General features: G+C 43.3%; 1 protein-coding gene across 4 annotated transcripts in view; it reads right to left on the bottom strand.

Moving 5' to 3' along the window:
• Positions 1-62: 62 nt before the first annotated feature.
• The window catches only part of LOC111931095 (uncharacterized), a 31,170-nt gene continuing 8,017 nt past the window's right edge, over positions 63-23,215 (bottom strand). For 2 of the 4 annotated variants that reach the window (XM_023929508.2, XM_086900964.1), the window contains exons 2-9: positions 20,524-21,374; positions 13,204-13,365; positions 10,487-10,673; positions 9,569-9,723; positions 8,286-8,312; positions 6,719-6,837; positions 2,752-2,876; positions 63-2,254 (exon numbers count right to left, since the gene is read on the bottom strand). In XM_023929508.2, coding sequence (XP_023785276.2) covers positions 2,780-2,876; positions 6,719-6,837; positions 8,286-8,312; positions 9,569-9,723; positions 10,487-10,673; positions 13,204-13,365; positions 20,524-21,374 — 1,598 coding nt within the window. In that variant the 3' untranslated portion in view covers positions 63-2,254; positions 2,752-2,779. Of the gene's footprint in view, positions 2,255-2,751; positions 2,877-6,718; positions 6,838-8,285; positions 8,313-9,568; positions 9,724-10,486; positions 10,674-13,203; positions 13,366-20,523; positions 21,378-23,215 lie in introns of all 4 variants that reach the window. The other 2 variants (XM_086900963.1, XM_023929507.2) reach the window with 1 other exon arrangement.

A 23,215-nucleotide genomic window follows, 5' to 3' on the forward strand; every position in this document is an offset into this window, starting at 1 on the left:
CTAAAGGTGTGGCAGTTGCTATATTACAAGCCAGGTGCTCATTAATAAAATATTGAAAACAATTATCATAATAGTGATGCTTTTATTAAATTTCTTATGCTTGGATTACAATGGATCCTGGAGTGCAGAACTATACAGTATGTTACACATTATAAATACATTTATTTCTGAAAAATACATGAACATATTTAATATAATGCTATAATAAAGAAGAGTGCTAGTTTTAATTAAAAAAATACAAAAAAACCCCAAACACAAAACATTCAACAAGCTTATACCATGAATAGAGAGGGTTGTAGAAAATACCAGTTCATGATGCTATGTCTTAAAACACTTTAAATTCAGTTTACACTGATTCACATTATGTACAGTCTGTAAAAAAGCTGGAGGGATAGTGGAGGATGTAAGTTAAGTTAATGCAGGATTTTTGCCCCCTGTATTTATGGAGATATATGGAATATTCACAGAATAATCAAGTCATAAATCTTTCTAGCTTTGGATGAAGCTAGCAAGATATAGAGTGAATAAGCAAGTCCTGCACCAGCAGCTACAACTGAAAAATTAAACACGGCACCTACTTTAGGGTGCTAACATTGAGTCAGCACAGCCTTTTTTTTACTTTTTAATGGGGGTTTGGGTTGTGGGGTTTGGTGATTGTGTTTGTAGGGGTTTTTTTGAGATGCTAAGTAACAACAGTAGCAATCCTTCTGCATACTTGAACCCTGCCCTCACTCATCCCTGCAAACTCTACTGGCCTGGGAATGGCCTGGCTGAGATGCTCTGAATCCAGAAAAGATCCTGCTCTGGTTTGGAGGACTCCAATGGCTCCAGCTGATGTGGATGAGCAAGGAAAATGCATCTGTTATTGAAAGACTAAACTTGCTGAAATTTATCATTCCTGCCAGCTTGTCAAATCTTGGTTCTCAGGCAAGTTGGGATTGGGGAGGGATTTTTAAACAGCAATTACTTGACATGTAATTATATTATAATTTATGGGGTAGAACAATCCTTTATCATGAAGCAATGCTAGTTCACTTAAATCTTTACTCCATGTGTATTAATTATTTTGCCAGTACCAATAGGTGCTAGTGTGCAGAGACCTCTGCAATTACGGGACTTTCAGAAGCGTGCACTGCCTGTTCCCTGAGTCAGGAGGCAGTGGACATGTGGCAATAAGGCAGCTACCACACACAGTCATAGTGTTATGCAGTTGTTAGTGTATCCCAAAAGAGCACCAGTTTATAAAGGATGTCTTTGAATTACTTTCCCTTGCAGCCTTGCTCTCCTTAACTCTTCCCAACAGAGAGAGCAAGGCAGAGCTGTACAGTACTGCCCCACCTACAGCCTCAGGCCCCCACCTGCACAGACAGAGCACTTCAATGGAACTTAAAAGCAGGAATTCAAGCCTGGTGTCCTGTCCCCCGTCAAAAAAAGAAAAGGAAAAAAAAAAATAAAAGATTGAGTACACAGTGGCTGGGTGTGGCAGAGACTGCTCTGGATGCCCCCTCCAGCCTCTCGAAAGGCTGATTCCTGCAGTGCTGCTTACTCTGGTCTTAACAATGAGCATCTACAATGCCAACTACTGTGCAGGGTAGCACCAGAGTCCAGGGGCCTCCGCAGAAGGAGCAGGCCCACAGGATGGGACGCTAATAGTGGATTCAGGAATGACCCTAGCTTTATGTACTCTGTTTTCTGGTTGGATTCCAGTGAAATGGCACAGGTGGCCATAGGCTGCTCTGAAGGGAAGAACTCTGCTGGGGACAGGGACTGCAGTTCAGGTTCCCCAGAGGGAGGAGGCTGTCCTTTCAACAGCCACATCTGCCCTGGGCAATGAGTCTCTGGCACTCCTCTAGATGATGCTATGTGCCATGAAGCTAATATTTATTTCAGTTGGAGAAGTCTCCAGAAAGTAATGGTAATTTCAAGACTTCAGTGTTTCAGGTAATTCTGTTCCCAGCCCAGAGAAGAGGAAGAATTTCCAAATGTCACAAGTCCCTGTTGCTTGTGTTGCTAAGATGCTAACAGCAATTTTCATCTGTGGCTTGACTTTTTAAAGTACAATTCAGATTCAGGAGCGAAGCCATACATAGCTGAGCATGTATCTGCCCACAAACCCTTCTCAACATCCCCCTTCCCCCTTTCCTTTCCAACACTCAATTCAGAATTGCTCTGTTGACAATTGTAGAATGGAGATTGCGCAGAGTAACCCTGGGATTCTTGATTTTGCATCCTTTGGTATGCTTGCCTTGACTTTCTGAAACAGAAACATGCAGTGAATATGAGATTAGATAGAGCTTCTCTGTATTTAGCCTGTGGGCTGAGTTGGGAAGATGAAGCTGAGGCTGATTTTCTTTTAGTCTTTATTATGTACAGATTGTCTCTTTCCCAAGACACCTCGTTGGCTTATTATTTGGAAGTCTTTTGACTGACTGCAGATTAATTAATTTAGTGTCTTTTATGTTTTGTAAAAAGGCTGTGTAACATAGCCTGTATGACTACATTTGCCTTTAAATTGTGGGTTAATAAAAAAAAATGCAACCAAGCAAAAGCTGAGGAGCTATTAAAATGAAGATATATGGGCTAGTCCTCAGTAGGCATCAATCCACATCACTTGAACTTCAAAAATTGGACCTGTTTCTGTCTTTGCAAGCTGGAGTGTGTCTGAATGAAGGAAAGAGGACTGCCTCGTTTTTGTGCACAGAAGTGGTGAAAAACCCCAACCCACAAAGAAACACATGCTGGTTTACTTACTTCAGCTTGCTCCATTTGACTCAGATTATCAGAAAGGCCATACGTTTTCGTTCTTTGTATTTTGTCCCAGAACAATCATGGAGTTCCTCTCAGTTTTCCTCAGCTCTGAAGACATAATATCTGGCCTTAACAAATGGAAAAATACAACTGAAGTTGACAGTGTCCAGAATGCATGGCTGTGTTCTTAACATTAATATGCTGTGCATATGTATCTAAGCTATACCCAATACAGCTTCCCCCTCTCCAGTCTGAAATTCCATAACAGATGCTATCCAAATATTTGTGGCAACATCCAGAAAGAGAGCCACAAGATGCAGCACTTGGCAGGGAGGCACATTGTAATGGATGGACACAAACATCCTTTTGTTCAGAGCAGCCAGTATTTTCTGCCTAGCTGGGAGACAGGGGATAGACTTGTGGCTGAATGTCACAGGGAAGTTAAAATTTCTGGCCTAAAATAGTAAGAAATGAAGTGCTTTGACGAGCAACACTAAGCTAGCTGCTGTGGACTGTCTCCAGCTTAATTTTTTTGTTAGTTATTTATTACATATGATTGAAACAAGTATAATGCATTCTGTTTAGTTGAAATGACTTAATTAGCTCAGGCCTCCAGAGCTTATGAGAGACAAACCTTTTGAAACACTTCCTAGACACATCTTTAAAAGAGGCTCTGTTTAAGAAAAAAAAGCTGTTGTTTGGTTTTTGGTGTTTGGTTTTTTTGAATCAATATTTGAAAGTTATTTACAAAAAATAAATAGCTAATAGCTATTTACTTCAAATCTTCAGTTTGAAAAATCTTCCACTCAAAGTCCTCACTAATGTGATGTAGACTCTTTTGTGAACTACTATTAGGTTTTTTTCTAAGTGTTGTACATTTTTATGTTCTGTTCTGCACTTAGTTCTTTTGCAATGGACTGGTCAATCTTCTGTCTTGATGTTCTTTAATTCTTTGATGGTTTCTCAACCCTGAGCACAGGGTTGAGAACACCTTAGTATTAATCTTCCATTTGAAAAACATAATTTGGATCTGAGTCTGAGGTTCTTGGGCCCCTTTCAACCTTTACTTCACAGTATTGAAGATGGGGTTTTGTAATGTTAGAACTGCACTGTCCTTGCTAGCTTACTTCACACTAACCACAAAGTAGGCATCATACGGCAGCAGGCTTTTGGTGGCTTCAAACTGAAATGATCATCTTTACCATGAAAAATACTGTACATGGGGTTAGCTCATGCCCATGCATCTGCATTAAACTTACAGCTCCCATAGATACCCAGATGGGTATACCTGCACTGCAATGTCAGGAGGGGATTGCCCAAAGCTTTCTACATTAGATCCTACCCTGGAAAGTGGAGGACCATGTGCTGCTTAAGTTCACAACACCATAATGAAGTCAGCCATCAGTCTGTTCTGGTTCTTTGCACAGAATAGATGGTGCTTTGCAGGAGCAAACGTATTAGCAGGAAAAAGAAAATGAAATGAAAACCTAAGCCTGCTTAGAACAATGTATGACAAACCACTGAGTCTTGTGCCAGTATGTTTACCTTGGCAAGCCTCCCCTCTCCCCTGCTAGAAGAACCAAGTTGTCTCTGCTATGAGAATTCTTTTGTAGATGTTAAAAAAAAATAAATAAAAAAAGACAGAAAAGAAAAACAAAACAACCACCCTGGAGCAGATCATTCATCATACACAGAGTAGGAGCATGAAAGGAGATTTGCTTTGACCTAGTTACAAAAACAAAAACAAAGAGATTTTCTCTAATTGTCCAAATGACTCAAACGGGACTGGGTGTCAAAAGCAACAGATCTCTGACTCCTTCAGAACTGTATGTTAATACAGGGCACCAGGCTCCAGCCTGTTCCAGTGCAAGACCTGGAGCCCAAGAAAGCTCGGGTAAGCAAAAGCCAGCCAACTCCATATGTGTGCATGTACAAACAGGACCAGGAGCCAGGACAAACATGTTTCATAAATTATAACAAAGACAGTGGCTTTAAATGCTAAGAGTGTCAGGGCTTCAAGGTTTGCTTTGCCAAGAACTGCAGATGCATGAGACTTTATTGCTTTATCATTCTGGTACTGCCACAGGAAGGGTCTGTCTTTCTGTCCAGCAGCATTTGCTGGTCTGTCATTGATCCACTAAGCCTAACTTTTTACTTCATAGGAGCCTGAGGGCAACTGCATATCCAAACTGCCACATAAACAAGGTGCCCAACTTTTCCACACACCAGTGAAAATAACAGGGTTGGTATATGGCTGTTGCTGGGTTTGGGGTAAAAAGAGCAAGACCAAATACAGATTGGGCTGGAGAATAAGAACTAAATGAAGGAGAAAAGGAAATGGAAGGAGATAAGGGGCATGAGTAGAGGCAAGGGTTTTATGTAGATATATGGGAGAAGAAAATTAGTGGAAGAAAAGGCCATTCATCAGCCACTGAAAACAGCCTGCAACAATCAGTGAACAAGAGCTCTGAAGATGCGTGGATACAGACAGGCAAAAAAACTGTGTATTTGGCATCTCACTGTACAGCATTTACATGATAGCAGTAGTTGTCCATTCTAGGAGACTAATTTCTAGGGAGCTAGAATTTCTGCTAGTAGCTATTGGGCTGACTCTTCATTGGAAATACATCAATTAAGGCAGCTCAGGACCTAGCCTTCAATTCTAATGCAGGGAGTGCTGGTGCTGTCCTCTGTGCTGCAGAGATGAGGCAAGCAGAAGATTACAGAGACAGAACTTTTCTGAAACCCAAATAAAAGTGCTGGTTCTATTCAGGTTTAGAGGGAAGGTTCACAGGAGTTTGTATTTTTTTCCCCAGCTGGTTCACCATCTATTTTAGATGGAACTGTTTGATCTCCCTCTGCTTTGTGTTTCTTTCAGTTTCCCAAACAATAGGAGGAAGCTGTCCTGTTACGTGTGCTTGGGCCCCAACCAACCTTTCCCCAGCTGGAAAAGTCACTCCATGTATTACAGAGGGGTTTTTTTTCCAGCTGTAATTATAAGATTCCCGATTCCCATATGCATTTTGTAAGGTAGGTACAGGCTGTCTTAAGGGGAACAATAGAACATTCCTGAGTGCTTAAACAACTGCTGTTTCCCCACCATCACCCCCTCTAAAACCGGAGGAGGGCTTAAGCACATTTAAGCTGTTCCGCTGAAGGTTACTGAGACCTCAGCTGAAAAAACATACAGGGAGGTGCACAGCTCCACGTAATGCTCCTGCTTTGGTGACTAAGATACCCAGGCTCTTCCTGTTACCTGATTACATATACAAACACTCCAAATTCATCAGACTAGCTGGGAGGACTTGGCAAGTGCACAGGGAATATCTGTGCAAGGGGTAGCTGGCAGAAGTGTCAGATGGACACACGCAACACAGTTTAGCTCAGAGACCAGGCTACAACCAGCTTGGTAGACAAACTTGTCCAAGGGAGAAGAATGGATCACGAAATAGAAATACCTCATATTTGACCCAAATATTAATATACAGCAACGAACAGGTCCCACCCATGAGCACACATTCAGCAAACTTCATCTCTTCTTCCTCTGACAAAAACCATCCAGCTGATCCTGACTGTCCCATCCCAACACACATCATGTGTATGTCAGACATGGTCTGTCCCACTGGATGAAAGGTGGGAAAGCAGACTGCAATGCTTAAGAGGGAGCAGAAAGACAAATAATTGGGCTATAGAATGGTTCTGGCTAGTTGTCGTCATCCTCTTGCCCTACTGGGGAGAAGCACCTTATTTTAGAGACCCTAATGTTTCCATGATTCTCACATGGGTAACATCCAGCTGGGATCCTAGAGCATCTGGGCACTAAGGAAGCAAATGCTGCTGCTAGCCAGGACCAGCATATGCAATGGAAATAAGGTAAGGAGTGATCTTCTCCAGGCAGCAACAATGAGAGGTAAACCTTCTACCACCTCCTCCCAACACTAAATGAAAATCTCCCACAGCATTCTCTCACCTGTACAACTGTGGGCAGGACCTCTTCAGAGCAGCAGAGGACAGCCCCAGCTTGCTCTGGTTTGTCAACCGCGTCTTCCTCATTAGATCTCTCATTCTCCTCCAAGCATGGCTCTCACCCTAGGGAGCAAAAAGAAAGCACAACTTAAACGGCAATTTACTGGCAGAATTCATCTGGTCAACATATGATATTTTGGGGTACTCCAGGGTGGTGGGAAGAAGGAAGTTTCTTTATTTCAGACAGATAGGGGTCAGGGCCCACAAAATAATTTTTAACACTGCAATGATGCCCAGAGGCCAGCCTGCACCTATATAGGACACAAGGAGACAGGATGGATGAACTCTGAGTAATACCATCTTTTTTTGTATTTTGTATGGTAGCATTTCTCTGCCTAGGACTCTGCTGTTCTTTCTGATTTAGGATTTCAGAGAGTGAGGGCACCTCATTGGTGAATGCTGAGTAGCTGCCTAAGGGCACGTTTTACCCTATTGTCATTCTGTGTTAAAAGAGAAGATGGGCTTGGTTTCCTACCTACTCACATGCACACAGGGGGCCTTTACAACAAAAACCAAAAAAGCAGTTTCACTCTCTTATCCTTTCTATTAGGCCAGGTGCATTGGTATCAGCCTATTTTAAAGTGGTAGCTTTTGTGGATCATGAATTAGAAGAGATCAAGCCTTTGTTTCCCTGTCACGTCAGCAAGCCACAGCTACTGGGCCCTTACATTTGAAATGCTAATAGAGATTATCAGGAGGTCAAGGAGTCTCAGGAGGCCATCTCTAATCTTTGTTCTCTCCAGGTCGGGATCATCTGGACCAGTGAACTAAATGGAGCTACGAGTAAAAAATTTAATGTTTTGTTTGGGGTTTTTTTATATAGTTTTTAATTTCCTTAAGTGATGACTGGAAAACCTGGGGAACAGAACAAAAATTATCATGTCCCAGAACTAGCATAATGGTGAGAAATTATTCCCATTTCAGTGAATTTCTCAAATTATTTTCATGTTCCTGACATTGTTCTGCCCTGTCCCAAGGTTCCTCCTCACTGTGCTGCAGTGCCATTAGCAGAGCCATTACTACAGGAGTTGTGGCCACCTTGAGAGCATAACCTGGCACCTGCCCAGCCACACTTATTAGCCCCAGCAATGCCTATTGTAATAGTTCTTCTTGGGAATCGGCAAAGTTTTCAGTTCAAAACTTCAGATGAGGTCATGGCTCAGCTGAGAACTGCAACACCTGATTCAGTGCTATTGGGTTAATTGCCTGTAAGCAAGACTGTTTACTCATGGAAATAGCAAACTTCTGTGTTTACTACTCTGATTAATGTGTGCTGTGGAAGGGTTTAGAGGCTTTAGCAGTTAGTCCCTCGTTGTGCTGGTGTTGTCTCAGACAAGCAAGCACTGCTGATACCGCAGAAAGCCCGGGCCAGCTGATGCTTCTGTTGTCCATGAGAGTAAACCTCAGGGATGAGGAAACCTCTTTGGTTCATACAATGCTGTGCACCACATGCACGTAATCTCTGAATATGTAGACACGAGTTAAATATATTCTGCAAAGGTAGTACATACCGAGGTGTTCTTGCTGATGTCCAGAGCCTGAAAACAAAAGGCAAACACATTGTTAAAGACCAAGACAGTGAGACCATCTTCCCAGCGTTTGCAACAGACTAGGCTCTGTTCTCAGCTCTGCCCTGGAATGTAGCCACAGCCTTGGTGAGTCTTTTATCTCTTTTTAGATTCAGTCCTTCACATGTGTGATAATCCCTTCTTTCTCCTTCCACCTCTTGCCTTCTCTTTTGTATTTAAACTGCCAGTTCATGTTTATAGTACCTCGTAGCCTGGGGATGAGTGTAACAGACAGAATTCCCACATAGTACCTGCACTGTAGGAATAAATCACGCATTTCATGTTCAGGATACAAAATCCAATACTAAGTGACAATACTAAGGTGTGATGTAACAAGAGAGGATGAGGATTCAGTTTAAAGAGCTTGGACCTTGGTTCTACAGTCCTGTGAAGTCATCAGAACTTCCCACATGCTTAAAATACTCAAGAAGCTGGCTGGACACACAACAGAGCATGGAGCACCTTTCAGGCCTCAGCCTTAATTTGGGTTCTGAAGTTCATTGAAGTGTTTGTGACCTATTTGCAACTTAAGGGTGGAAATTTCATGAGGTCTTTCCCATGAGAGACCTACTCCTTCCTCTTTCCTGTTTGCAAGACTGGGAATACTCTGATTAGAGTCTCTGCTCTGGCATTTCAGCACTTCTGAACCCCACTGGAACCTGAAAGTGCTGATGCAAACACAAACAATGGGAAAGAAAGGGAGAGGAAAGCATTTATTCTTGCTCTCTTGGACTTCAGTGACACAGATGTGCTGAAACACATTCCCTGGAACATGCTTTGAGGACTGGAGCTAATTACATTGATATGCTGCCAGTCTGGTAAGTGTGGCCAGCTAAGGATTGATCCACTAAAATTTTTACTAGTGGTAATGAATGCTTGGTTTAATCTCACTAGCATCAGAAGTGGAGATACTTAGGACAGAGTCCACACAGTAAGTTATTTGGAGTTGGTGAGGACTAAACTCCATGCTGCTGTCTGCAGTGCTCCTCTCCCCTACACCAGTGATCCATTTGTGCCTTTCTTGGCATAAAGACATTGTCCTTCTTCATCTAAGGTTGGGAGCAGAGGGACACAGACACCCCTGATCCTAGCTGGCCCAGCTCCACTCAGTAGCAGGCAGGGTTGACTTGCACTCCTGGCACCTCGCTCTGACCTGCCTGAGCAGAACTTCTCTCTGCTTCTCCCACAGGGACCACTCAGAGTCAGGTTCCAAGTCTATCACTCACCTTTCTTACTGCAGAATCCTTTGACAGAAAAGCCTGTCCCTCAGCCATACTCCCAACTTCTCTGAACTCATTCTCCTTGTTGTTCCTATTGTTTGATGACTTCCTGAGCCCCACCATTGGCTGGCTCTTTCCTGATTCCAGGTATCTTTCACTTCCTGCAATGAAATGCAAGGACTTATTTCTTAGCAGTGTCCTGCTAGGATGGCCTCTGGGCAGTGCTGGCAGCAAGTTATGACTTCAGATGGACCCTAAGGACTTAAAGATGGGATAAGAACCTGCAATTAAGTTGTTCTGTGTTTCATCAGGTACTAGAAACAAGTTGAAATACAAGGTTTGAAATAAACCGATCAGCCTCATTTAGTGAGCTGGTTCACATCTAACACACTTTTCATTTGGTTTTATCATCAGTAGGCTGGGCCCAGTGTTTCTCAGCCTTCTGGAAAAGTTGGTCTCTGGATCCAAGCTTTGCAGGTGGGGCTTATTTCCACTTGGTCTACAGAATAAGTCATCCTTCAGGAATGTGTTCTGTGCCTACTTGAGAGGGTAGAAGACAGGCATAAGGCTTTCCATCTTAAATCAAATCCTACCTTGCCTGGGTGAGAGGAGCTCTGCTAACAGTCCCATTCAGGCATGATAAGTTTCCAAAAGACCTATTTTATAATTCATTTGTCCTAATCTTTACAGCCACAGCTGGAAAGCAAAAAAACCCAATTCACACGCATGAAGCAGCCAGTGTTAAAATCTTAGGTATACACAGGGTGTTTTAAATTGCTTCTCTTAGATTTCAGCTAGAGTTTAGTTCTCTTAAAACTTTGCCCTGTTCCCAGCTGTCTTTCCAAGGGAAAAGAAAGTGGCTGGTAAGCTTGTTTGACCAAATGGTGGCAAATGGAAGAGCAGGTTAGAGGTATTTGAACTCACCATTGCAGCTGCTCAGCTTCTCAGTGTTTGCTCCTATTTCTGGGATGATGGAAAGATCAGAAGAGTTTCCAGTCTGAACCAAGAGGCTGTGAGGTCTGCTCCTCCCAGAAAAACTTGTTTTCATGTCTTGATATGAGTTAAGGAAGATACTGGCAGCTCCACAGGAGCAATGCTGTAGAAGATATTCCTGTACCAGACAAAAAGAAAGTATGTAGGCTCTCAGGCTGCAACAGCCCAAGGTAATAGGGGGTGCAACACTACAGAGAAATTGTAAACATTACAGCCCAGGGACGTCCAGCCTTGTCCTGGGACCCACCAGAACCCAGACAAATTATTTAATTCTCTAAAAGGCTGAACAACCTGTAGCTGGTAATGCAGAGCTTTCATGGCTTCATTAGCATTTAACTTAAATTGCCTGATACTCAGTATCTTTTCAGTTTGTTTTCCAGAAGGAACTGAACACAAGTCTCTAAACAGAGAGCTGCTCAGCTAAGGCATTAGTGTAAATAAAGAGATCAGTTATAACAATGACTCATATTTTAAGATGTTATTTGTTTTGGAGCATGCACAGACAACAATATCTTGTATTTTTATTGATGGGATGCCACAGTTTTCTTGCATGTTACCAGCCAGATTGACTGTATGTGGTACTTAAGTCAGTCTGCTTCTGCTGTTGCTGGTGGGGTGAGGAAGGGAAATTTTCTACCTTGCACAACCACATTGCAGAAGAGTTTAGCAGGGTGGGAAGGAAGGAGAGCTTTATTCAGATGAAGCAGAAAGGGAACCAGACTGTTAACTGGTGTTGGAACCAGGACAGGCCAACACCAGTTTAGCACCTCTGGAGACCCCCAAGCAACTGACAGTTTCAATGTCACTTCTCATCTGGATCTGTTATCACAGCAGTGTGGCACTTTGCTTTACCTATACCTTTGGGAGATGCTTAGAAGATATGATGAATGATGCTGGTTTTGGCCCATGGTACTATAGTTTTCCCTGTAAAGCAAAGGATGTGGAGCAGCAGTGTTCCCTTTGTGTCCCAGGATCAAAGCCATCATTTCAGTGGTGATGTATGTGCACCTCTCAAGAACATCATTGCGAGCATTGCTTATCTACAATCCTCATGACCTGTGCTTAATATGATGTTAATCCCACTTTTTTGGGGGTTGTGTCTTCCATAGCCATGTCTGAGACATGGAAACCTTTCCATGCTCATAGTCTGCATGGAGAGTGAACATGGTTTGTAAAGGAGTCTTTGGATGCTCTCCAAATTGTGGACGGCAATCTTCAAGCTTCATGGCAAATGGAGTAGCAGTGTTCCTCTTCTATTCAGAGGGGCTATGACTGAAGAACAAAATAATGGAGAGCTGCTCAAATACAGGAGATGCAGGCACCACAGGATACCTGAGAACATCCAGTTTTATAGACTGCGCTGCAAGCACTGAATGTTATATCTAACGATCCAATTCTCCACTGAACAGTATGAGACAAATGCATCTGAGAAGACACTGCTGAGAGACCTTCAGAAGTACCAAAAAGATCAAAGTTTTGAATATTTAAATGAAAGCACAGTGCCTTTCATTTCAGTGGGAACTGGGGAAGGGGTACATATATCAGATGAGTTTGCAGCTTGGAAGAGTTACTTTGAGCAATGACTCACAGTTGTAAAGCTTCAGGAAATGTGTTAGTAATTCCCAGGCTCTATGTAGGAGGCTGCATTCCTATGAGTGTGAGAGATGGGTACATGGAAATGACAAGCTACTCTGCTCTGCAACCTGACTCAGAACTTGGCTTTGGCTCTGAGGAGGAGTCAGTCACCTACTGCAGATCCAGTCCCAGCAGGTGGGAGAGCAGCACCAGGGGAACAATGACGCTATCAGGAGAATAAAAGACTCTCCACAGCACAGCTGGGAAGAAATAGCTGAGTGTGATAAACCCTTTCTGTTCCTTTGGGGAGTGTTAAAATAAACAAAAAGGCAAGGGAGGAAAAAAGATGGAAATCTGGTGTGATGACTGAAGAGGTGGGGTAGAGCTTAATAAAATATGCAGGGATTAAAAAATACTGATGGAAATGCTAGGAAGACCCTGACATTATTTGCAAATGTAACTCAAATTTTCCAGCTCTGTCTGATTAAAATGACAAATGGGAACACTGAAATGGTTTAATGTCAGAGATTCTTAATCTGGCAGCTCAGGAGCACAGGAAGGGAAAAAAAAAAAAGCATGGAGCTGGGTCATAGTATTGCTGATCTCTTTCCCCTTGTGTCTGTTCTGTGAAAAATTCTGGGATTTTGACAGTTTGAAACAAGAAGGAAATGAAAGATCTTATAGTTCAAAACACAATTGCTAAGGAGCTCTGTGGATTTTGTTTTGAAAGTGTTGAGGAGAGATGTGTTCTTAGGAAGTTTACAGCTGTAAAAAGAAAGTTACTGACTTAGAGCAGGCCATTGCATCAGGTGAGGAGGGTGCTTTTTAACTCAACAGAAGCAAGCACATTCGGGAAAAAAAACGGAGTAAGAACAGAAACTCAAGTCCAGCCTCAGGAACCTAAACCCATTTTGGTGGGTGAGGCCTCCCTGAAGACCACAGTACCCAGCCCAGGTGGGTGTTGGATATGGAAAACTGGCATCTTCCTGCACACAGGACTTTCTGTTTGGGCCTTGAGTTTCTTATTTGTGTTACTCGAGTGCTCAATGGAAGATACTGTGATGTCTGCTTACCTCTTTTATCTGACTCATCTTCTGCTCCTTCTGCAAGCTGCACAGTTGTTTCTGGAGACGCAGATTGTACTCCTGAAGCTGCCCAATCTTCTCAATCAGTTGGCAGATGTGTTCTAGGTATCCCAGACCAGATCCCAGGGCTTTGCTGTTACTTTGGTTCACCTGCAATGATAATGCATCTTGGACCATGGAGTAACAGAGCAATTCTTACTAGCAGCTGAGAGCCCTGCACACTCCTTATGTGTCCTGTGGTAAAGTCAGGCTTTCTCTTGCAAGGGGCTTTGGTCTTGCCACAGATTTGTGCTACAGCATTACTTGCTGAAGCTCTTTTCTGGATTGCTCAGCAATTTCCACTGTCAGAGGGATTCTTCTGACTCATCACAGGCTGATGCAGAGGAAAACCTTGTGACAGCCTGTTTCTAGTTCCACCTCCCAGGCTAATTTTTGTCTTTTTCTGACCACAGAAGCCTTACAAACAAATATGGTTCTACTGTATGCTGTGAATGGCTGGGGCTAGTGTGGCTCACTTAGCCCATAATCCTCAGTGCCAGTCACACTAATGTGTACTGAAGCTGGGCTTGGCTCCTACCCAAAGGCACATATCTGCAGGTTACATTGATCTGCTGAGTTGTGACTAACTTGGGGGTGCACTTTCGTACTCTGGCCCTCATCACTGGTGTGTCTGTGAGAGAAAGGTACTTGAATCAAGCTGCCAAAGTGAAAAAACTTCTTTCCACTAGTCCTTAGTAGATCTCAGCTTACATCCCTGCTGCTACTTTCTCAGTCTTGAAGGGATACCTGAAGAAAGTTCACAGGATCAACTTTGCTGTCTGGCTGTGAAAGGATAATCTCTGCTACTGATTTCTCTTCACCCAGGACCTGCCAGAGTCCCACTGCTGCTCAGCCAAGGGCAGTGCTGGAGACAGAGAATAATCCTATGGCAGAAGAAAAGCAATGATGCTTCCCAGCCTCCTGCTCTGCACCTCACCATTTCTGGTGCCAGGACTTGCCCATGCACAGCGAGTGTCCTCCCCTGTGCCATGATCAGACTGTGTCAAACGTGCTGCTAACAAACACATGCAGGGGCTCACTTCCACCTTGGCGCTGCCTGCTGATGTGTGTGTGATATCAGTGAGTAAAATAAGCCTCAATCTTTACAAAAGCCATGCTCTAAGTTTATCTTACTTCAAAAAATAAGTTCCCTCTACAAAAGCAGGAAGCTTACTCTGTCTCCTTTCCCACAACAATCTACATTTTTGGGGAAATGCCAACCCTGGGACTCTTCCTGTCTTTTCATTATGTCAGAAAGCTCATGGTGTGTTCAAAAATAATCAACATTAGGATTTACTTCTTTTTAAACAAATGATGATACAACGTTATTTATAAACAGGTATTATTAAATCCAGATGCTTTTGTGTCTGAAGTTGGGACAGAGATTGTTGACTCCAAGTCAAGCAGTCATTCATTTCATGGCTTTTATTTTCCTCTCAGGCAGAGCCTGCAAGAAGCAGTGGCTAGCTAAAAGTTACTCAGCCATAAAACTGAGTATTTACTGTGGCTGTGCAACGGGAAGGGGCACAGCCACAGGACCCCAGGGGAGAACTAAGCCTCTGTGGTATCTGGTGGGAAAAGGTTGAACCAAATTCACTATAATGAACATATCTAAAAGCAACTAGGGATTTGGGGTGCCCAGCTTCAGAAGCGTAATTTTCAGAAATTATATGGGTATCAGCTTGTGAAAATTTGGCCATTTTGAGCTGTCCCAAAATGAACAGTCTTTTTTTTATATGCTGTTCCAATGGATAGTCAGAAGTTCCTTATTATCCCTGAAAATACAGGTTTTCTGCCACACTGCACCCTCTTTTTGCACATCTAGCAACTCCCCTTCCTGCCAGTATGCTATTGCATGCCTGTACTGCCCTAAGGAGACACCGAGCCAAATCCAACCCATTATAGCTGTGAAAACACAAGGGGAGGCTACAAAGGACTGATGAAGTCTTGGAGAATAGGATGAAGTAAAACATTTGGCTCTAACTTAGATTGGAGAAAAAAAATGGAGCATTTGACTGTGACCTCTTTCACTTATAGACCCTCTTTTTGCTCCATATTTGTCCTCTGCTTAATGCTGTACAGTCCTGCTTCATGTTTGTGCCTGCTGGGTTTGTAGGGCAATATGGGCAGGGGGAGGAAAGAAGATGGCCTTGGTTTTCTGTGTTCTGTGTCTAGGGCTAAAGGCACTGGAAAGCAAAGGTATGTTTTGGACGAGCATGGAAAAAAAACCCAGCTTTTAGCAAAAGTAAGAGAGAAACTCTAACTCCTGAGAGTAAATACAGGTGTCCAGAAAATGAGAGGGAAAAGGTGTAGAGTAGTTGTTCAGGTGTTGGGGCAAGGTGGATCTACCCCTGTAGAGGACCTAAACCAGACTGATGGTTGGACTCAACCATGCTGAAGATCCCTTTTACACAGCCAGCCTCCAGAGGCTGCTTAGGGCAGTTTGTGCTATTTAATAGCAAATTAAAATGCATTTTATTGAAGTGATTTCAGAAAGCACAAAATTAGGTAGACACTCCAGTGCTTGCACATTTCTGCAGGGCCAGGCCCCTCTGTGGTCAGAATACAATGGTAAAAACTTTTAGGGGTGTGCTTCAACCTGCCACAGGGCTGGTAAGCATTAGGATTGCTCAGATATGGCAGGTATTCTATAGAGAATATTTGTGTAATTTAGCTGGTTGCATCCAAAGCAATTGCATGAAGAGGGTCTCTATAGGAACCCTTCAAAGACTTTCTCTTCATAAACTGGAAATACCTAAAGACCCCTAGCTATCTTCTGGTGATGTCAAATGCAGCATAGACTCTGGTCTGTCATGTTCTGGTCTAACTCTTGTCCTCTCAGCATCTGTGAGACAGTTTAATGCAAGTAGTGAAGAGTCAGCAACCACAGGAAAACTGCAAACATTTTCCAGGATGTCTCTTCCATTCTCTCTGTCCTCCCAGCTGAAGCTTCATGATTGAAATTTGTCCTACTCTCGACATGGTAATTGTCAAGTAGTGTTGGAACAAAAGCTGTGTGCCCATTTTTGAGATGATGAAGCCTAGGAAGAAGGAAAAATATCTTGCCTTATTTTCTGTAAGGTGAAGATGTGGAGGACCATAAAGACACAATTTATGAATCTAATGGTTAAAGCTTCTCTGGGAAAGTAAGAATGTAATGTATGACAAAACATGATAGATTTTGCTTTTAGGTATAAGACTGAGCCAGATCCTCATCTGGAAGAAATAAAGGCTCCCAACTATGCTGTGCTGAGTTACTCACATTACCCTTTTTTGACCCTGAGGAGTTAAGGTGCACTACATTGACTGCACACCTGTGTAACCAAAGAGGGATCTCTGCCCTTGTCAGTGCTCACCTGACTAAGTTCTGGGTACAGGTTTTCAATATGTGTGTCCCAGGCAATAAACCATGACAGTTGTCCTGGCCCACAGATTTCTTAGGAAGCTTAAAAATACAGGATCAGCATCTTCACTGGGAACTTTGGCTTATCTAGAGCCCTCTAAGTCAATATTTTGACTAGTGTAAATCACTTGTTTTCCTCTGTGGCTACCCAGCTCACAGAGATGGGAGCCTCTCCTCTTGTCTCAGGGGAACATTGTGTTCACTGCAGTGTCTGATCACTATGAAGATTTGAAGTTCAGAGGGATCTGCAATAATGAGAGTTGCTTTCAAGTCTCTTCTCCAACTTGCGTATAATCAAAATGCCTGATCATCTGGTCAGCACTTTGTCCAGCCTCATTTCAGCCATTATCTGTCACTTGGATGCATGTGATGTGCTTTTCTACAGCTGGGCTCAATGGAAAACTGTCCTGGACCTGGCAGCAGGAGCTGAAGATGACGGGCAGCTTGCAGGGGAAGCTTTTCTTCGTTCAGACAAATGCTCACTGATGTATCTTGCATTGCCTTAGGTTTCTGTGCTTCACACAATGCTCTTCACTTTTCTTGTGGGTAGTTTTGAGCTCTATGCTCCATCCTGCCATACATCCCTCACTGCATGCTCTTGCCATGTGAGCGTGGCCAGTGCAGGCAGCATGGTCACTGCACCACCAGACAGGGAACGTAACTACAAACCTCCCATCCTGGGATCAGAGCAACCAATTAGTGACGCCACAGGCTGAGCGGGAAGCATTTGTCACTGGAAGCTGACAGCACCAAAAGGCTTGTGAATAACAGGAAAGAGAGAGATCGTGCTGTGTATTTCTGACAGCTCCACCCTGCTGTCCAGGAGGGGCTGTGCTTGCTGATAGCTTCTGGTTTCCTCTGAGCGGCACGCACAGGCTAAGGGGGCTGACCGTCACAGGTAGCTCTAACTTTCCCCTGAACTGTACCACTCTGTAGAGAAACATTTTGACTGCTTTAGCCCAGGATAAATAGCACTGTATGAGTAACTTTTTATTTTTTCTCATTTAATGATGACAGTGCTCCCATCCTTTTTCTTCTTCTAGGAATATGGGCTGGGCTATGGTTAATGTAAACTTTATGGAGTGCGAGGAAGTGTTTATAAAGCAAAAGCATCAAAAGCTCTGTATCTTCAAACTTCAAGCTTAAAAGGAAATGCTTTTATTTAGGCTTCAAAGTTCTTTCTCTTGTTGTTTGACGGCTTCCATTTTCTTTCATCTTTCAAAATGTAGGCAAATTTCAAAATAACAACAGTTCAAAACAAAAGATCAGAAAGCTTTGTCTAAAAATGCTGGACTGAAATGATTTGATGTATATTTTCAGCTAAAGCCATTCACCAACTGAATCCAAATGGTCAAAACATTTGGGCATTTCCAGTCTCTCTTTTTCAGCATTTTCCTTCCTGTTCTCTTGGAAGTGGCCACAGCAGTGAGGGATGGTCAGGAGGGTATCAAGGAACAACTTCATCCAGAGACTGAATCCTTGTTTGGCTGTGGTGAGCCAGTAAGCACAGTTGGCACTGCCACAGCCAGCTGGGCTGGGGAAACTCAACTGCTCTTCTGTTACTTTAAGGTACCCCAAAACCATCAGTAGAACTGAGGAAGATGGTGTTACCTATAATTAAATAATGCTCACATTGACCATTAATTATAAGCCAGTGTAAGCACTCTTGCATTTCTATCAACATTAACTTAACGCAGCAGGAATTGATTTGATGGGGCAATTTGGTTTGCCATGTTCTTGCCAAGCAGGGTGGGAATACACTGTGATGGCCTGCTTTCTTTCAGACAACACTGATTTATTTCCAAGGGTATCTGAGCCTCTCAGAAGACAACAGACCATAGCAGAGATTGCTTTCTAGGTACCAATTTGTGTCTTGGACAGGTTACAGGCAAATGGAAAACCACAGAGAAAGCCTGGAGCAGAGCCTCAGATGGGATGAACCAAGATACATCTGTCAGCTGTACAGTCAGATGATCACCTGGACCTCACCTCTGAACAGATCTCTGTTGTATGACAGTGAGGACAGGTCAGCCTGGTGTAAGTTTGGTGAGGGCAGAAGGCTCTGCATCTGCCAGAGGCAGTCCTGGTGCTCTGAGGCACACAAGAAAGCAGCTGCTTTCTTGTCCCAATTAACTTCGGTGCTACCTGGCATCCCAGCAGTTTAAGGAGTGCTGCTCTTGAGATACAGCAGCCTGGAGGTGTGCTATGAAGAGGGGCAAACTTCCCCAGCATCTAGGTCACAGCTGTATTTACACAGCTCAAAAAACAAAGAAAAGTGCTCTAGGGCACAGAGCTTTAGCACTCAGCCAGTGAGGATATTAAAAAGGAGGGGAGATAAGCCACCAAGAGCTTCATTTCCTCTTCAGCTTCTTTCTAATTTATTCTCTTGTTTATTTAAATGCTTTGCTTTGGGAAACTGAGGCTCCATTTCACCAAGGATTTAAAGGAATTTCACGGGCATACAGAGTTGTCAGACAAGACCAGATCTGGCTGCAAACTCTCCAGAGTGCAACAGAGAATTTAGGTAACTTTTTATGAAGTTTCCCTATGGTCAGATTCTGCTGCTCTCATCCTTTCTTGAACTCTGCCAAATAGACACATCAGTTTGGGATCTGTGCAAAGTACACATCTGCCATGTGTGAGATAGCTCTGGGGGAGGAAAACACTGCTCAGATGGATTGTTGTGTTGCTTGTACTGCCTTGATATGCAATGTTTACAGAAATGGGACATCTCTGACCTTCCTCACTGCTCAAGAGGGTTTGGCATGCTGGAGAGGAAGTCCAGTGTCTGATTGCTCAGGGCAACAAGGTCAGGGTTAAATTATTTGCACAGCATACATCACTTGTTACTTGGCTTCCTCCCTCCCATCTCCAATTCCAATTCATCATTATTACCACAATTAACACCCCCCAAAAAAATCCCTGCTAAGCACCATTTGAGGCTTTTGTGTGTTTGTGACCCTCTTCACCTAGTCTGTCTTTCTCCTTTCCCTTTGCTCATGGGGGTCTTTGGTCTGTGTCTCTGTCAAGGATGAGCTCCCCACTGAGATCTTTGCTTTGCTGGCTCCTGGACCCCACTGCAGCCTATAGGCAAAGCAGTGATCTGTCTGCACTTTAGCAGCACCAGGCTCCAGGCAGAGAACTGGGGGAAGCGCTTACCAGCACCTGCCATGGGAGAAGGTGCACAGAAGGGCTTTTTATCCTCTTGTCAATGTCACAGGGTACCCAGAGAGGGGAGAGAGAGGGAGTATGGATGGGGACAACCTGTTGAAATTAAGTCTTTGCCGTTTGGTCCATCATAGCTACGCTAGAAAGTTAAAATGACAACCCCAACTCCAGCCCAACAGAAATGTGAATTTGTTAATTAGCTCCCTGCTCATGCATTATTTGAGACAGTTGACTCAACAGGACACAACAGGCCTGGACAGAAATTAATTAACCCTTAGACAAGTTCTTTACAAATTTCAGTGCCCCAAAAGCAAGCCAGCTGTTTCCAGAGACAGGAATAACCTGGTCTTGAAAATAAACCTATGTTCTGACCCCCACCCCATGTGTCAGAGGATGATGACTAACTTCATAATCTTCATTTTGAGACCAGAATCATGTCCATACTTTCATCTAGGGATTTTAGAAATACCAGACCTCAGTGAGTCATTTGTCATCCTTACCAGACCTGATATTTATGAATTAATTCAGAATTTTACTGGTATGAAAAGAAATCATAAAAAACAATTACCAATTTTTACTGTTTACAAGTTTCAGGGGAGATATTCTACACTCACTCAGATGTGTCCAGTTTGTGACAAACAGGACTTGAACACTGACTGGGGTGTTTGGATTTAAGATTCAGTTAAGGTGTTTCTCACCTCACTCAGTCTACAGCATTCATCCATGTATTCATCCAGGCTGTCACTTGTGGGATACTTCTTCAGCTGATGTTCATGGATCTGAAGGTCTTGCATGCTGCCAAAATTCTCTGGGAAATTGTCAGCAATTGTATTTGGCTCTTCTATGGGACCTGGGGTAGAAAGAGTGCTTTCCCTGGAAAAGTCCATCTCTGGGGTAGGTTCCTTTCCTGGAGACTGCTTGTCACCCTGGTCAAAATGTTCATCAGGACTTTCTTCCTGGGGGACATTGAAATCTTCAAGGGAAGCTGTAGGATCCTGCACAGCATCTGCCTCCTGGCTGTAGTAATCAGTTTGCTTTTTGCTCTCTGGATCTTGGACGCTAACTTTTCTAGCACGTTCTTTACATGTTCTCATTAACTGATGGTCAATTTCTGGAGAAGAAGAGGTGCTAAGCACACCCGAGTCACAAAATGAGTCTCTGCTGTGAAGCACAAAGCTCTTCTCTGAGCCCGTCGGTGTTGATGGAGAGTTAGCACCGCTTGGCAACTCAACCCCCGAGTCCTCAGATTCAAATTTGGAGAGTCTGTGAAGCCGGCACTTGGACTCGAAGGCACTGAGGTCAGGCAGGGTGGCTACATAGTCGGTGCTTGCCGGGCCATCCACATAGTCAGGACCTGCTGGTGCAGCTGCTGCATCTGGACTTGCCAGGCGGTCTGGTGGGAGACTGGCGCCGGGAAGTTGGGACTCTTCTGTGCAGGCTGTGTCAGCTGGAGCCTCTGGGATTAACCCTGGGTTTTGAATTCCTTCATTGCTCAGTATCTTCATGTGTGTTAACACAACTTTGTCCTCTGCCGGTGGGCTCTTCTTACCTGCTGAAAAGAAAACAAGTAGAAGGTCACAGGAGGCTACGAAACTCAGTGTCTAACGCATCCCCTGAGGGATGTGGAATGCAAAACTGCCTACACCAAGGCAGTAGAGGGGGACAGCCCTAATTTGTTTTTCTTGAGCTATATGGAGCTTTCTTGTAGGCTTTGCTGCAACAAAAGCCTTGTGTTTCACAGCTTCAGAGACCTCTGGGGGGCTCATAAAAGCAGAATTCTGATTTGATAGATAGGTAGAAAACAACACATGTAGGCAGATGACTTTTTTGTAATTATCTGCATATAGATGGAGAGATGTACATGTTCTTTTAGTCTGATAAGCATTAATTTAAGGCTCAATTTTTTTTTCTGATTAAATGCATTCTGAACCAGCATCAAAAAAGGGGTGAAATGAAATCAGTCTTCCTACAGGCTTAAGTGAATTTTTGGTTACAGCAAGCAATTTGCAAACTCTTTGTTATTCTCTGCAGTATTTTCTGCTCACATACATGTGACAAATATCAAGTTCTGGTAAGAAAAGCAATTGTAAAAAACACTGTAGATCTTTCTCATTCCCTACATGGTTTTAGCTATGAAGTAACATCTTTAAGTGAAGTCCTACCTTATTTGTAAAGACAAAAGAGATGTGTGCAACCATGTTCAAGAGCTTTTGCACATGGACAAAGAAGAATTGTTTTCAAGTCACAATTCTTTTACACAATAACGTGATAGAACAGTCTCTGGATGAAAGGCTGATCTTCAGGACTCAAAGATCTACTCCCAGGTTTTTCTTACTGTTTTTCTGAATATAATATTTCATAGTGGAAACTTCTGTATTACGATGGTATAAGAGCTAGTGTGAAAATTCTGCATCTACCTTTTAGCAACCTGCAATTCTCAGCTCCAAATGCATATGTTTGTGGATTTGGAACCAAGAATTGACGCAGAACAAAACTTCAGTTTCTCTGGTATCTTTTCCCTTACTGCCCAACCCAGCGTGCTTGAGAGGGCTACAATGCATACACTTCTCTGGATGTCTTTCTTTCTACTTTGTTCCCCACTCCTCTCTCTTTTTGCCTGAATCAGACCAGCAGCAGCTTCACAAATTCACCCCCAGTAATGGAAATGTCCCTAAGTAGGAAAGCCTTGGATCCACCCCACCAGCAGAGGATCAGGGAGAGCTCTGCTCTGCAGTTGTTGTTTGTGGTAACCCAGAAAGCTCCTTGTTTCAGAAAAAAAACATCTTACAGCTTTACCTCCTCCAGCTTGCTTCCTGCAATGTACTTAGACAAGGGAGACTTACTCGTTAAAGCCAAGCTAATTCTTACATGGATCATTTTCTACTTTATTTGAATTCCCTTCATTTGATCTTGAGAATTTCCCGGGCTACCACTGAAACATGCCCTTTTGCTGTTCGTAGACACCCACTGATTTAATTTTACACTGGATTTTCATAAAGGGCAGCCAGTGATAAATAATTTGATGGGCTTTTTGTGCCATGTAGTGCTAATAACCCTTATGTAAGATTTATGTATTATATACAGATTTACACTGCCTCCCTTAGCAGGATTCACAGGCACCTTCCCAGTGCAAAGAGCCATGTTTGGGACAGTCAGTGCCAGACCTCAGCAATATAACACCAGGATGTTGCTGTGGTGGGGGAAAAGAAAAATACATTACAGGAAAGCGTATCAGGAGCTGCCTGTGCTGGGCTCTGTTGTTATTCTTCCACTTTTGGGATATGCAGAAGGGCCCCTGAAATGAGGACAAGGAATAGGGTGACTGGTTTGCAGCTTCATGTACAGCAAAACATCAGCTGTAAGAGTGAGCTGGGTGCCAGGTCTTGGAAG

This window comes from Cyanistes caeruleus, chromosome 8 (genome assembly GCF_971803275.1).
Source record: "Cyanistes caeruleus chromosome 8, bCyaCae1.hap1.1, whole genome shotgun sequence".
NCBI classification, from domain to species: domain Eukaryota; kingdom Metazoa; phylum Chordata; class Aves; order Passeriformes; family Paridae; genus Cyanistes; species Cyanistes caeruleus.